Source organism: Vespa velutina, chromosome 20 (assembly GCF_912470025.1).
Source record: "Vespa velutina chromosome 20, iVesVel2.1, whole genome shotgun sequence".
NCBI classification, from domain to species: Eukaryota; Metazoa; Arthropoda; class Insecta; order Hymenoptera; family Vespidae; genus Vespa; species Vespa velutina.
In genome coordinates, this window is record NC_062207.1 from 4,008,205 (window position 1) to 4,023,276 (window position 15,072).

The 15,072-nt window shown below is 35.5% G+C and overlaps 2 protein-coding genes and 1 long non-coding RNA gene across 12 annotated transcripts in view; 1 reads left to right on the forward strand and 2 right to left on the reverse strand.

The window, feature by feature from the left end:
* Positions 1-8,420, reverse strand: part of LOC124955974 — a 22,940-nt gene extending 14,520 nt beyond the window's left edge. For 5 of the 8 annotated variants that reach the window (XM_047511222.1, XM_047511221.1, XM_047511219.1 and 2 more), the window contains exons 1-5: positions 7,083-8,420; positions 6,017-6,242; positions 2,946-3,061; positions 1,295-1,531; positions 580-731 (exon numbers count right to left, since the gene is read on the reverse strand). In XM_047511222.1, coding sequence (XP_047367178.1) covers positions 580-731; positions 1,295-1,531; positions 2,946-3,061; positions 6,017-6,242; positions 7,083-7,907 — 1,556 coding nt within the window. In that variant the 5' untranslated portion in view covers positions 7,908-8,420. The remainder of the gene's footprint in view (positions 1-579; positions 732-1,294; positions 1,532-2,945; positions 3,062-6,016; positions 6,243-7,082) is intronic. The other 3 variants (XM_047511224.1, XM_047511223.1, XM_047511225.1) reach the window with 3 other exon arrangements.
* LOC124955979 (leucine-rich repeat-containing protein 4B) overlaps positions 1-10,466 on the forward strand; it is a 56,571-nt gene extending 46,105 nt beyond the window's left edge. For 2 of the 3 annotated variants that reach the window (XM_047511249.1, XM_047511251.1), the window contains one exon: positions 6,366-10,447. The gene's annotated coding sequence lies outside the window, so the exon portion shown is untranslated. Of the gene's footprint in view, positions 1-2,829; positions 6,267-6,365 lie in introns of those variants that run through there. The other variant, XR_007103043.1, reaches the window with a different exon arrangement.
* Positions 10,467-13,706: 3,240 nt separating this feature from the next.
* LOC124956000 overlaps positions 13,707-15,072 on the reverse strand; it is a 33,876-nt gene continuing 32,510 nt past the window's right edge. Inside the window, exons 7-8 of the long non-coding RNA XR_007103050.1 lie at positions 14,482-14,656; positions 13,707-14,353 (exon numbers count right to left, since the gene is read on the reverse strand). This is a non-coding gene — a long non-coding RNA (uncharacterized LOC124956000). The remainder of the gene's footprint in view (positions 14,354-14,481; positions 14,657-15,072) is intronic.

A 15,072-nucleotide genomic window follows, 5' to 3' on the forward strand; every position in this document is an offset into this window, starting at 1 on the left:
GGCATTCCAGCTCTGCTTTAACGACACTTTGACGAACGTCTTTACCTCGTCGAGAGAACCTACTCCGAGAGAATGCAACGACGAGCTTGTGCTTCGGCCCGAACACAACGACGACGACGACGACAACGACGACGGACTCGAGCCAACAAGACAAAGCGAGCGGAAGAAACAAAAAAAAAAAAAAAGAAAAAAAAAAAGAAAGAATAAGAAGAGAAGAGAAAAGAAAAAAAGAACGAGAGAAGGAAAAAGTTTTTATAAAAGGAACAAAAAGGAATATGAGTGGGGGGGGGGGAGAGAGAGAGAGAGAGAGAGAGAGAGAGAAAATATTCGTAGATCATCGGAATTTTTGCTTAAAAAAAAAGAAAAAAAAAAAAAAAAAAAAAAAAAAAAAAAAGAGATTGGTAACTTTCAAAGAATTCTTGAGAAATTATTCCTTCTTGTTAATAACGATTTCGTGTGTTTCTTTTTTTTTTTTTTTTCATAATCGAAGTATTTCGTTAAGCTTGTTCTTTTTAATATACTATACTACAATCGCTTATTTTTCTAAGAGACTTTAAATATATGAAAAAATTGACATACCCGGCGAAAAACATGAGAAGAAACCAAGAGGTAGGCACGGCGACAATCAAGATGGCATCCTCGGCGTCACGATTACCAAAGAAACGGAATGGTATGCAGGCAACAATGAGCAAATTACTGATGAAAAAGATCAATTTTGCCGGCTCGTGCGTCTGAAATTCAAATCCTTTTGTAAAATTACCTCGTTGAAAAGGAGAGAGTTGTAAGGGACGATCACAGTCTTTGTTATTAACTTTGAATTAACAAAAGGAAATATACAAAAGAAAAAAAATTACAGAGAGAGAGAGAGAGAGAGGAAGTAGTATAATGTGTAATAAAAGTATATGTAGCTCGCGAATTGATCATTAGCATAATCATGATTACTATCATCATGATCATAGTGACTCGTTAGATGCAGACTTTGAAAAGAGCTAATATGTATATCAACGGGTGCATCTCTCGTGACTGGTTACAGTTCGTTGACCAACCGTTTGCGTAACATTTCTTGTTTATACCCGGATCACCTTCCCTCCCCCATCGAGTTATGAGCCAACGATGTCTACTAGCTATTTCGTGATCAAGAAATGTTGGACGTTTCGTGATATTAAAGAAGATGATATCTCCTTCTTCCATTTTTTTCTTCTCTCTTTCTCCTCGTTCTTCTATTGTTTTTCCTTTCTTTCTTTTTTTTTTTTTTGTTTTTTTTTTGTTTTTTTCCCCCTTTGTTCTTTAATACCAGTTGCTTGAAAAAGGATAGCAAGCCAACGTTCATCATTTCACCGCCTTGCTGAAGGAAAATGTAGTTGAATACTCCGGCTATGGTGATACACTCAGCCGCTATGCGTGCCATCTCCGTTATCTCCTCCGGCCATTTTAAAAGAACAGCATCCAACTCGGCAGGTCGCAGGTAAATCGCCAGGGACAGTGATGTCAAATGGAAGGCCAGGATTATCAAATGTTTCAAGAACTGTAACTTTGATATATAACGATTCAATCAGATTTTCAACAGGTTGACAAAATTTCTTTCTGCATTGCATTATTACATTTACAATAATATTGTACAGTATTATCAGTACGGCATAGCAATGTGTAACGATAATAATGTATCATTTACTATACTATTATTATCACAAAACTCTACTGTCCTATAGATTAATTATTATGACAAAATAATGAATAAATTGTTATACACACACACACACACACACACACACACACACACACACACATATATATATATATATAACAATTTAAAAATAAAACCACCTATATAAGCCCCATATGCACACGTACACGAATATACGGACGTACATGAGAACAGATTGAAAAGGAAACTCTCGCCGTGATATAAATGAGAGCGATGGAGATAAAAGAGGGGGGGAGAGAGAGAGAGAGAGGGAGAGAGAGAGATCGCAATTGCGATCAGAAAATCGTGGATCGACGAGGATCCTCTCCGACGCGAGCCAAAATTGCTTGGAGATCGACGTCACAACGTTGATGGTCACTGGACTAAGTTGAAATAATTCAGGCAATTATTTGCGATCACTCGAAAGCCTCATCGACGTCGCACTTGTTGTATGTACCATGAAAATCGTTCCATGGGATTCTCTCGATCGAGAGAGATCAACTCGTCCTCGACCTCGCCGTCGTTGTCACTTGAACGTTCGTAAAATAATAATACAAAACCGTATTCTGTCCACGTATGCTGGATACGATACCCGGAATACTACCCACACGGTGAGATAAATGCTCTTAGATGATTTAAAAAAATTAATTATCCTCTTTCGAGACTTTCTAGGTAAAATTTTGTTATTTCAGATAGCAAAACTATAAGCCTAACTAAAGTAAAGTTACAAGCCTAATCGCAAGAAAAGTCTGTAAAAAGTCTCGAAAAAGAATGATTGATTTTTTAATATCAGCCAGGAACTTTTGGCTCACCCTGTATATATCTATGTCTGTCCATCTCTCTCTATCTCCTGCGATGATATCCATGCAGAACGCAGACTCACCCCTTCCCCCACTGCGCCACCCTCTGACACTCTTACGTGAAAGTGACGCTAAGCGAAAATCGATCTCTCTCTATGTCTACCCTTTCCTAGGTTTATCCTCCTCTTTTCTCTCTCTCTCTCTCCCTCCCTCTCTTTATCATTACGAATAATAAAATTACGAATAATAATAAAAGAGAACGAATGAATAAAATCGATGATGATGATGATGATGATGATGATGATGACGACGATGACGATGGAACATTTGACTCGATAGGGAATTTTTTTATTCTTTAATTTTTTTTTTCTTTTTTATTTTATTTGTATCTTTTTGTTTTCGTTACTTTTTGTCGTCTCTTTTTATACCTTTTTGTTTATTTTAAGTATAATAATACTTACTCGAGCAAAGGTCTTCCATTTTTCCTCGAGTAATCGCTGAATAATGCCGCCGTCCAGCATGTTCAAATGCTCCTCCTTCGTACCATTCAGGATGATGAATAGGGCGGAGTTCCAGTCTGAAATAGAAATTCGGCATGGGGACCGTTTGCGGGTTAATGAAACATCGCTTTTCGGGGGCTTCGAGGTTTCGAGGCCTTAGGGAGAACCGCGACCGCGATGATTATGACTTCTCCTTTCTCGACGACAGCCTATTACATGTCCACGAATTAGAATCTCATTCTATTCCATATCTATGCGCGCATTAATAAAGTTCCTAGGCTTCCAACTTAAGATTTATACATTTTTTACCATTATTAAAACCATTAGATCAACCTCTTTGATATATCTATGATGAATCGTTGGAAAACAAATTTCATTTTCTTCTTTTTTTCCCTTAATTCCGATCGTAACAAAATTATTGATTTACCAAATTATGATACAACGTGGATAATAGATAACAATATGAAACATTAAGATGGATGATTAATAAACTTTGAAGAGAGATATATATTTTACCATAAATAGTTAGTCTCGTTGTCTCGCGTCTTCTTGAAATATTAAGCACGTTCGTTTCGAGCCAAGATTCCCTCGGCTACTCTCTCTCTCTCTCTCTCTCTCTCACTCTCTCTCTCTCTCTCTCTCTCTCTCTCTCCCTCGCTCCCTCCCTCCCTCCCTCTCCCTTTCCTCCTTCCTGTCCTTTTCTAACGTTATATCGCGATCGATATCTCGTAGAAGAGAGGCGTTGTCGCTCGCGACTACATGGAAGAAGTTTCCGTCAAGTCCTTGCGCCGAGCGTGTCCTTAGGATCCTTAATCACTCGAGCAAAGCAAAGCTGCTGCTTTTGCCGGCAGCTCGAGTGTACACGAAAATTTTCAATTTCACTGCCTTCAATCCCTGCCTTCGTCCCCGTCCCCCTTCCTCGTCCACCTCTTCAGGCAGCTCCTCACCACCCTTACAACACCCCTCCCCACACTTCAACGGGTCAAACGCTTTTGATTTTTTTTCTGTCTTTCATTTTTTAGCTTTGACACCTCTATTGTTCCTACGAAGGATCGAAAAAATATAAAATGGATTTAATCGACACGCCATCATGTTCTTTTTTTATTCAGTTTCTTTTTCTTCCCGTTGGTTCGGTCAATTTTATACCATCAATTATATTTCATTTTTTTTTCTCTCGGTTATACCTAATTTCTAACGAAACATGTTGGAACACAATTCATCTCTAATGAAATTAAAAGATGTTGACAATAGATCGATTTTAATTGAATTTCGGTTTTGTTCTAATAGTAACTTTATGATGGAATTAATGAACTTTTATAAAAGTCAAACGATCACGTTTGACATTAATCGTATTACACGGTCGATAACTCGCTTTTCTAATAAATAATATATTATGACTGATAAATTACGATAAAGTGGGAAAAAAATTAAAAATTTGACAACAATTTGTCATAGATATCGATGGCTGGGTAAAAACGTGAGAAACAATAGCGATAATATTAACACGTACAATATATGATAAGCGTAACGCTGATGTTCATCGACGGCATTAAATAAATAAATAAAAATTCCTCGATATATCGGCTAATATATACATGGAATACATATATTATTACATACCTATGTATTTGGACGTCTCTAAACGTTTTTAATTAAATAATAATGACGATAAAATTAGATCGGTTAAGTTGGCCTAAAACTCTATTGATAATGATTAGAGAAGAGGCAAGTAGCGAGCGAGCGAGCAATCGGACCAAAAGTCGATAGTAGTAGCTACCGAGTTCGCTCCAACGATCACTTCCCAAGTCTCTTTCTTCTACCTATCTATCTATCTATCTATCTATCTATCTATCTATCTATCTATCTATCTGTCCATCTAGATATAGGATCGAACGACAATAGGTTCAGTTCAGGATCGGAAAAGGGTAAGAGGGATAATGGATTCCGAAACTAAATGAAACGCGAGCTCCAGAGAGTCCGCGGCTAATCTCGAAACTTCGTTAAATGCCCGTAATTGCATCCTACAACGACCCTTCTTCCCGTATCCCCGTACCATCACTTTAGGAGAAGGATCTCTTCGAAGTCCAGTCAGAAAACTCGTCTCAACGAAGAAGACAGATGTATCCTACTATACCTTCCATAGTTTCGCTTAAATCAGCCGATTAATTCGACTCAATCGATGAACTTTTTCATCCCGTTAAAAAAAAAAAAAAAAAAAAAAAAAAAAAAAAAAAAAAAAAAAAAAAAAAAAAAAAGAAAAAAAAAGAAAGAAGAAAGAAAAGAAGAAGAAAAAAAATGTGCACTTACCACACACTAGTCTCTAGTTCATTTTTTTCTACGGGATAAGGGCCAAAAGTTACTAAGTGATTTTAAAAATAAATTACTCTTTTTCGAGACTTCTCATCGAGTTAGGTTTCGAAAAAGAGTAATCGATTCGTAGAATCGTTTAGAAACTTTTGATCTACCAAAAAGAAAAAAAAGAAAAATAGCATTTTCTTTCTTATTTGTTTTTCTTCTTTTTGAGCAACATTCTACTAAGATATCAAACACATTCGTCATGAGATTAATTTTCATTTTGTGCATCCACTTATTTTTATTCTCATTTTATCATGCTTGAATTTTGCCGGCATTACTTTTTCCACTAAATTAACTAGCAGTTTACCCTTCTTATCTCTACCACGTAGAAATTTCAATGTTATTTACTTATCGATTTCATTAATTTTTCTACTTTCTCGACCGAGTTGTTTTCGCCAAAAGTCACGGGTCGGTCCAGATTAGAAACTATGCGACATACCAGAAGAGCTAGATCACGAATCAGTTCATGGCAATTCGATCTTAAGTCATAGCAATTAGATGGAATATGCCAAAGAGAGAGAGAGAGAGAGAGAGAAAGCTAGAGCTAGTGCTAGAGCCAGAGTCGGTAAGATCTCTCTTGAACGTCCTTGTCTCCCCACACACACACACGAAGCGAGAGACAGAGACAGATATCGCGATTCTCGTAAGCGTGTAATTCGATTAGCTTTACGACGTACTTGTTCCACCGTCGGGCAGGATCGTGTCGAGTGCATTAAGAGGGTACGCCGAACAGGTGATATTACTGTAGCGCCAGAACTCTCGTGCTGACAGTTCCAGCATCTCTCGAAAGACCTCAGCACGTCCCAGCTGGCAGGCTAGTGTCAACGGGGACAGGCCAGCGGTATTTAGAATCCCATTGCGAGCTGGAAGCTTCGGATGTCGTAGAGCATACCCGAACATGTCCTATATTGGATGTGATCAAACTATGTATATATATATATATATATAAGTGTGTGTGTGTGTGTGTGTGTGTGCGCGCGCGCGTAATAAAGACATAGATACAGATATCTATATTTTGTGTTGCAGAATTGATCAGTGATGAGTTTCCGGAGCCAAGTCATATTCCTGCTCTAAACTATATTAATACGTTGGTATAACCCGGACAGGAAAAACCTTGTGTTTCGAATTGTTTATTAGTCATAATATACGAATAATGAGAGCGTTATAAAATAGTTGGGATATCCATTACACTGTAGAGAAAATAAGAAAAAAGAAATAAAAAAAAAAGAAAACAAGTTTTATCCGTTAATATCCTTCTTTTCATTATTCTTCATTATTCATCGAATTATCGTTTCGAATGCAAAGTTCGATGTGATCGTTCGATATTGTATATTTAATTTTCGAAAGAACATCTCTTTCCCTTTGTCTCATCTCTAGAAATAGCATCGATACGTATTAATCGAATAATTAATTAAATGATAAAGCTTTTAAACGGTCGGAGAATGAAGTCGTCCTCGCGCAAGCTCTCATAGCTTGCATGAGCTACTCTGAAAATGATATTTTCTCGCAGGGAGATATTACGTGGATTGTTTCGTTTCTAATGGCCTTCAGCTATCGAATTTCAGCCCTTTTAATCTCTGACTCGACTTTCGCGAGTTAATTTAAAAAATAAAAATGAATAATCTATCTCACCGACGTGCGTAGCAAAAATTTGCTTGTACACTTTTTTTTTGAATGTTTGATAAAAGATGTCAAGTTCGTCCCTTTATTATTCTCCTTATAAATATTATTTTCATAACTCACCAATTTGTCGCAAACAACGACCATATGCAATATCATGTTACCAAAAGAATCCTGTTTGTCAGGATCGGCACCGACATCGAGCAAAAGATTATAGGCGCTCTCGTTAGCGCAGCAAGCGGCCCAAGCAAGTGGGTATTCGCCGAGATAAGCGAGACCCTCGTAATCGGTATTCCTCGCTGGATTTGATCTTTGTTGATCTTTAGGAAGGAAAAAGCTACCTATGGCACGTTGAGAAACGATAGCACCGGCATCTACCAGATCCTGTATCAGTTCATTATTGTTATAAACAATGGCAAGATGAAGCGGACTGGCACCGAGATATTCTTCACCTTCTACCACGTCAATGGACAATCTTGGAAAGCACTTGAGTAGAATCCTAGCGATTCTGGTATGCATCCTGGTGTCGCATATTATCAGTACGTGTAATAAACTTTCTCCTAGGGATCCGCGATATTGCATTTGCCAGCATGCTTCGTGATCTTTCCACTTTGCTAAAGGATCAAAACGTAGCAAGGATGCTTCTATCGGTAATATCACTTCTTCCCTATCGCGAAATTTCCAACGTAAGTATTCGGCACGATTGATTAACTGCCCTTTACCATCGCCATACATCAATATACCAAACTGTTCTCTCATCAACTTCTCCACTTCCAGCTGACCGCCCAAATTATATGCCTCTATCAATTCACCCCCCTTCTTGTAATTTGCTAGACGATAGAGCAAACAATCATCTTGGTTGCTTGCCTGGCTTATCACGCGATCCAAGATCGAGTTAACGTTGACCTGTTCTACTCCTGGTGATCTCCATGAACACACACCACCCATTCAGGCATTCTCTTAACAACTTGGCTTCTTCTTCTTCTTCTTCTTCTTCTTCTTCTCCTTCCTCCTTTTTTCTTCTTATAGGGTCGAAGTAACACTGGCTGAGGTTATCGCTCGAATCTCGCTCGGATCTTTTCGAATACAATCAAGGCCGACCACTAACCCTAGACATTTTCGGACACGGAAATATGTCTTCGTTCTCGAAAGATGAGAAAAGAAAAAAAAGACAAAAAAAGAAAAGAAAAGAAACTCGTATAGTACTTCGGGGGATCTCATCCAATGACCACTACCGTCACACTCGAATCGATCTAACTCGAGATAGCCACTCAAGATTGGACTGGAGTCTTTCTTCGAATGCAACCACCACACACGGCTGGTAAAGAGAGCTTCCCTATCCGCAGCTATAGCAACCGTACTCCTCGCCAAAGTAATCTATAACTTGTACCTGGTGCAACCAGACACGATAGGGTCACTGGGTGATACCTTCCTCCTTCTACTTACATTCGCTACTGTGCTGATTGCTTTTTTCTAGCGAACCTGCACACTAGACAGAGGGAGAGAGAGAGAGAGAGAGAGAGAGAGAGAGAGAGAAAACAAAAATAAAAAATAAATTAAATCTGCTTCAACTTTGGTTTCCTTTTTTCATTCATCTTCTTTTTTCTCCTGAATTTTTCTGAGCAGAAATTCCTATTGCAATTGCGGTAGCAAGTTTCACTCTTCAATGATTTGTCCTCAACAGGATTTATAGATTAGCAAGAATGAATGTATAGCGGCCCAAGATTTGTGTTTTCAAGGTTAACAATCAAATCAATCGACTTTCTCGTTAAATTCATACTAATCCATATTAAGTTCTAGAACAAGATAAAGAACAAATGTCTAATCATATTTTACGTGACTCGACATAATCGCACTTTGCAACTGACTCATATGTTCCATAATAATTCTTGTTAGTATGCGCTAGTAGTCGACAAGCGCTTTACAAAATATTATCATAAAGAAAATTATGCCATATCTTTGGTGATATCATCTTTGGTTTTCTCAGAAGCAAAATGCTTAAAAAAGAAGATGAATAATACGTCGATACGTACTTATCATCACGTATACACATATGACATATGTGCACATATGTGCACATATGTGCACATATGTGTATTTCGTTATTCAAATATGTGTGCGCGTGTGTGTGAGAGAGATAGTAAAAACGTGATTAATAATATTAATATTAAAGCATAGTAATAAGAAGAACTATTGCAAACGAATAACAGAACAATAGAACATAAAAGAATATTAGTAAAAAGGTATATAGAAAAAAGAAAAGAACAACCGACCTGAGAGAAAAATTAATAGAAAATATAAAAATATTATTAAAGAAATTAGAAAATAAATGTAAAAATATGATAAGGAGAAAAATAACAACAACGAATAATGGAATATTCTACCGAGTAATTTTCTTCAAAATTAAGAATCGAGGAAAAAAAGAAATCGAAGTAAGTCCACAAATCATAAACGTCATGCCTTCCTTCGCGTACACAAGCGCGCGTGTATGATTTGCTCTACGCAATCATGGCAACTAACAATTATATGACGAGGCAAAGAGTGAATCAACGCTTGGGACATCGGGCAAATTATCTATCTTTGTCTTTTCTCTCTCGTCGGTACCAGTCTCCGAGTAAACTTTGACAAAATTTATTCTCAAATTGACTATTTAATCTTTTGAGACCTTAGACGTGACCTTCTACTCGAACAAATAACATCTGAGCGCGTATATTATAATTAAATATATGTTATCATTGCAAAAAGAAATACAAAAACAGATCTAAAATTAACAATTTACATCTTTCGTATGCTTTAGTAATAATTAAAAAAGAAAGAAAAGAAAAGAAAAAAAAAAAAAAAAAAAAAGAACGCTAGAAAGATCTCTAGATATTGTAATAGAGCTTATAAAACTATGATAAAATTAAAATAAGTAATTGCACAAGCACATCAAGTCGTATAGCACGACAGCCTTTTTTGTAATTAATGGCTAACTTTTCATATTAGCTGTAATTTAATCCAAATTTCTGAACGATGAGCAGCAGAAAGTACATGACAATTGATACATCCAAAAATTAGTTGAACGTGATTAATAATGAGCAGAGAAAATTCAAAAATATTATTAATATTCTAGACTAAAATAAAATGTAAAATATATGAAAATGTATACGTATAATGAGTAATCTATCATAATTTATGTACTCAATACGCAGTTTATTCAAATCAATATCTAACTTCTTATACCGGTTGTAATTGAATTAAAATTTCTTAAAGATAAACTTACTCGTATACACCATGCAGATAATGTAGCAAAAGAAACTCCATAAAAGACAATTGCTATATGATGTGTTATATGTGTATATATGATTTGTGTATTCAATATGTAGTTTGTACCTTTTCGTACACTAGTTGACATTTCATGAAACTATCTCAAAAATAAGCTTACTTCCACATATCATACAGAAAGAGCAACAAAAGATATCTAATAGTTGCTACCAAATGTGTTCAACTCGACAGTTCTGTTGAATGCGATGAATAAAAACTAAACAAAATTCAAAAATATTATTAATATTCTTGATTAAGATTAAGTATATTTATGTATAGATGATTGAGCTTATAAAAGACTATATAATATATATTAATATTATTATTCAAATATTACACACACATATATATATATATATATATATATATATATATGTATAATGTAAATGGAAAGCTAGATGAACAGGAATTAAAGAAGAGCATATCTAAACACTGTTGCATGTCTGGAAAGCTGCTTATGGCAACAAAGATTGCATTAGTAGAAACGACCGAGGAAAGACGTGCCAAGGCCATGCTCTTGATTGCTCTTTGATCGTTTAAACGTGTTTTTGATAGCCGATATCTATCGTATTTTTCTCGAATAATACAGCGTCACATGCGCTCGCGAGCGCGCACACACACAAATATGCGTGCACGTGTCATGAGGATTTATTTAGAAAGAAATGGACTTACGTGAGGATCGTGTTGAGAGGTTACGTTAATATTATTTCTAGCGACTGCGTAGTTTTTTCAATTTTTATGCACTTGAAAGCTGAAAAAAATTAGATCGATATTAATAAAGTAGAAAATTAATTGGATGCATGTGTTAGGACGTATCGATATGTGTGTTCGTGGCAGGGATATCTATGTGTACATATATATATATATGTGTGTATATGTATATGCGTACTTACGTCGTCAATATGTATATGAGAATGGCATATAAGACGAAATACAATAGAATGCGATTAATTAATGAAAGAAATCATTGATTAGAACATCGTTAATAGGTGAGAAAATTTGAAATAGAAAACGTCCCCGGGGGACGCCGAGATTTTATTTTCGCGGAAAGCTTTTAAACAAGACGATTCCACGAACTGCGAACATTCAAGCGTGAAAATCGCGTCTTCGACAATCGATTGGTATATAAGATTAAGAAAATTGGTATTAACTAATTATCTATAATTGATGAGACTACGAAATTCAAATGGCAGAAAATAATTCAAAATGACGGACCAGCAAGGAGACTAAATGAACCCAGGCGCATGCGCAGTGGCCACCTGTGCAATGCCTGCCCCCCGCGCCCCGCCCCGCCCCGCGCGACCGCTAAGAAGCTTGTAATTTTTCGATCTATTATATAAAAATATCGAAACGTTCAAAATGTGATATACGAACTTAAAAACTATCTAAACCTATACTTTCTTAGCCCAAACTATGAAAATTAATCATTATGTTGCGATACCCATAGAAATAAAGCTCAAAAAATAAGAAGAAATTTCTATTAACCTCGTTAAAATATTTCTTAAATAATTGCCAAAATATTTTCTTTGTTAAATATTCGTGAAAATGAAAAGTTGTAGATTAAAATTTAAACGTTTATTTAGCCACGTGGAATAAAGTGGTTTATTCTTTAAAACCACAAAATTAATACAATTCCGAAAAAGAATCTAAAACGCAATTCGCTTCGACTATTTCAATGAATTCTCTGGCGTTGAATTCTTTCGTCGAATTATAATCCTCTGAGAAAGAATGCGAGGCACGTGCCCAGACGATAAAACTCGGACTAAAAGGCAATCTTTTCCTTGTACCTTAAAACGTAAACAAACGTTTACAATAAATAGAAATACTGACGTCTTTCAAGACCGCTTGAAATCGCTTCAACACACACAAAGCTTTATTTACGAGAAGATAAGTATTACTAACCTAAATTGTTGGAAATAAAAAAGAAATTAAATTAAAAAAGACTCCTATGAAAAAGAGAATTAAAAAAATTATTATAAACTTGTCGATAAAAATGATTAAAAAATGTATCACGATTTTTAATTAAAACATCATTCCAATTAAATAACGAAATAAATAAAAATCGACAATTTCGAAAACGAAGAAAGAAGTAAAAGAAAAAAACTAATAATAAAATCGACGTTGATAAAAAAGAAGTATGATTCAGAAAGCAAATTTGCTTTTTTCGTTTCGCCACGCTCTCTCTCTCTCTCTCTCTCTCTCTCTCTCTCTCTCTCTCTCTCTCCACCAAGTTAATATTTATTAAAACATGGCAGAACACGTTGCACGGTTTACACGTTATATCCGTGTGTATCAAAGCACAACGAACGAAGCAAAGCGTGCAAGCAAGCTGTATCTTTATTCTCAACGAGTCGTGGCCAATAAACGTCATCGATAATGGTTCCTGCATTCATAGCTCCAAGCGAATAGAAGAAAAACGCCAAACGAGATCTCGCTTGCTTCATTCTTATCCATTGTCTGTGCTCGACGAAGAGAGAAAAAGAGTCAGGGCGAGGGGAGGGGGGGGCGGCGGCGGCAGAAAGGGAGGGAGCTTACACTTCTCTCCCCCCCGCCCCGCCCTCAATCCAGGCAATCCTTTCGTTCGAACATTCTGAGTCAAGCGAAAGAATTTAAATCTCAACGCGTCCTGTCTCTGTTTTACCGACTGTACTTTCATTTTTTATTTTTTCTTGGAAAAAGATAAAAATTAATGTTTAAAATCAAATAATACTAAGCAAAAAAAATGTGATTAAATATTTGAACAATTAAATGAATAGCGTTCAAACTACGCTATAAGAGAAAATTTATTTTAACAAAAGATATTGCATTTCATAAAACAAAAAAGATTGTAAAAAGTAATGAAGATAAAAAGGAATAAATAAAAGAGAAAGGGATTGTATTTCGGTGCTTATAACGAGTGGGGTTGGTATCTCGCGAAAGCCATGACGTTATTCGAACAGCTTCGTAACGGCTCGTTTTAATACCGTGTTTACCTCTAATTCCGCATTCGTTTACGATACTAACAATTTGCAATGGAAATCATCGGTATCCAAATATTCATCTGTGATCGCACGTACATCGTAAACTGTGTGCGTGTGTGTGTGTACAGTTCGTGATATAAACAGTATTAAAAGGAAAAAAAAAATATTTCCAGTTATCTCGTATAATGTGTACAGGTTCCATCTCTCAGATATTCAGAATTGACGAAAAGGTGTTAATTATTGCGAAGAAATCGGCAAATGTCAATACACATTATTGGCAGAGTTTAAGGAAAAAAGTTTCAACATTTTTAAAATCTAACGGGAAATAGAAAATAAAAAAACACGTAAGTATGGACACGTAATAGTGATTATCACGTTAACGACGACGCAGATGAATGTAAAAGCACATGAAAATCATTAACTGATTATTTCAAGGCGATATGATAAAAATAATAAATAGTTAATGAATATTATCATTACTGACTGGTAACATACTTCTTCTTTTCGTTTCCTTTTTTTTTTTTCTTCTTTTTTTTTTAAAAAAAGAAAAAAACACGTATGCATATGACAAATTCGAAACGAAAAAAAAAGAAATTTTCAGAACGAATTCGACATGCGACGACATTATCAATGCACGTACATTTTTGTCATTTCAACTGTATCAAGATTGCTGTTAATAGAGTATAACGATATGCAAACTATAAATATACAATAAATATATAATTGATATTATATAACTTAAAATATAAAAAAGTTTGAGCGATAATTATTACATTAAATCGGTGATATTCTTTAAAGTGAAATATTCTCAAACACAAAGGTGAAATGACGATCGATTTAACTCGAGCATCCGCTTATTCGTCTTATTAACTTTCATGGATTATGGCTTTCGTACGGTCTCTGTGTTACCGACCGAGTGTATTAATGTCACTTTCGTGACTAATTCTCACACTCTGCTCTGTTAATTGAATTTGGAAAAAAAAAAAAAAGAAAAAAGAAAGAAAAACGAAAAAAATGAAATCAAATGTCTTTGTCGGTGTACTTTGTTCTAAATTGAGATCCACTGGAATAAACTTGAGACCGTTGAACCGCTTATATTAATATACATGTGACCGGATCTTTATAAATAACCTACAAATAACATAATAATAATGCATCATCAATTTGATAAATATATTCAGTTAAATAGTTAATTATAGTCGACATGAATAAAATTGTTAAAAGTAAAATTTATTGGATCGATGAAAGAGTTATAAAACCTTTTGTGCATCTGTAAGGAAGGATACTACGTCGTAGAATCTCGCAGCGTTTTCTTCTTAATTGTTTTCCCAATTCACCATTGTTCTCAAGGGTATCCAAGCTCTTCGTAGTAGTGTCTGCTCGTTATCGCTCTAGTCGCTCATGAATCACAATTCTATAATTAGTCGAGATCATCTACCAAAATATAAATTTACTTTCTTATCTTTTGAAGAAAACTCAGGGCTACTAAGAAAAAGAGTTATAACAAGTGACAAATTTTACTATAAACTAAACAGCCATCGAGAGGTAGGAAGAAAAAAGTGCCAAAAAGTATGCCACAAGAAAGTACATACATACATACATATATATATATATGTGTGTGTGTGTGTGTGTGTGTGTGTGTGTGTAATGAGAAGATGTTGAACAAAAAATATACATATGTCTATATATATATATAAATACTCGATGAAGTAACGTCGATTGAGAAAGAAAGAAAGAAAGAAAGAAAGAAGAATAAAAAGAGAAAAGGTATTAAAGAAAAAGCGTGCGAAAGAAGAGGATGCGACCGTGCGTCCGTAAGTACGACAAGAGACGAAATGAGAGGGACTCGA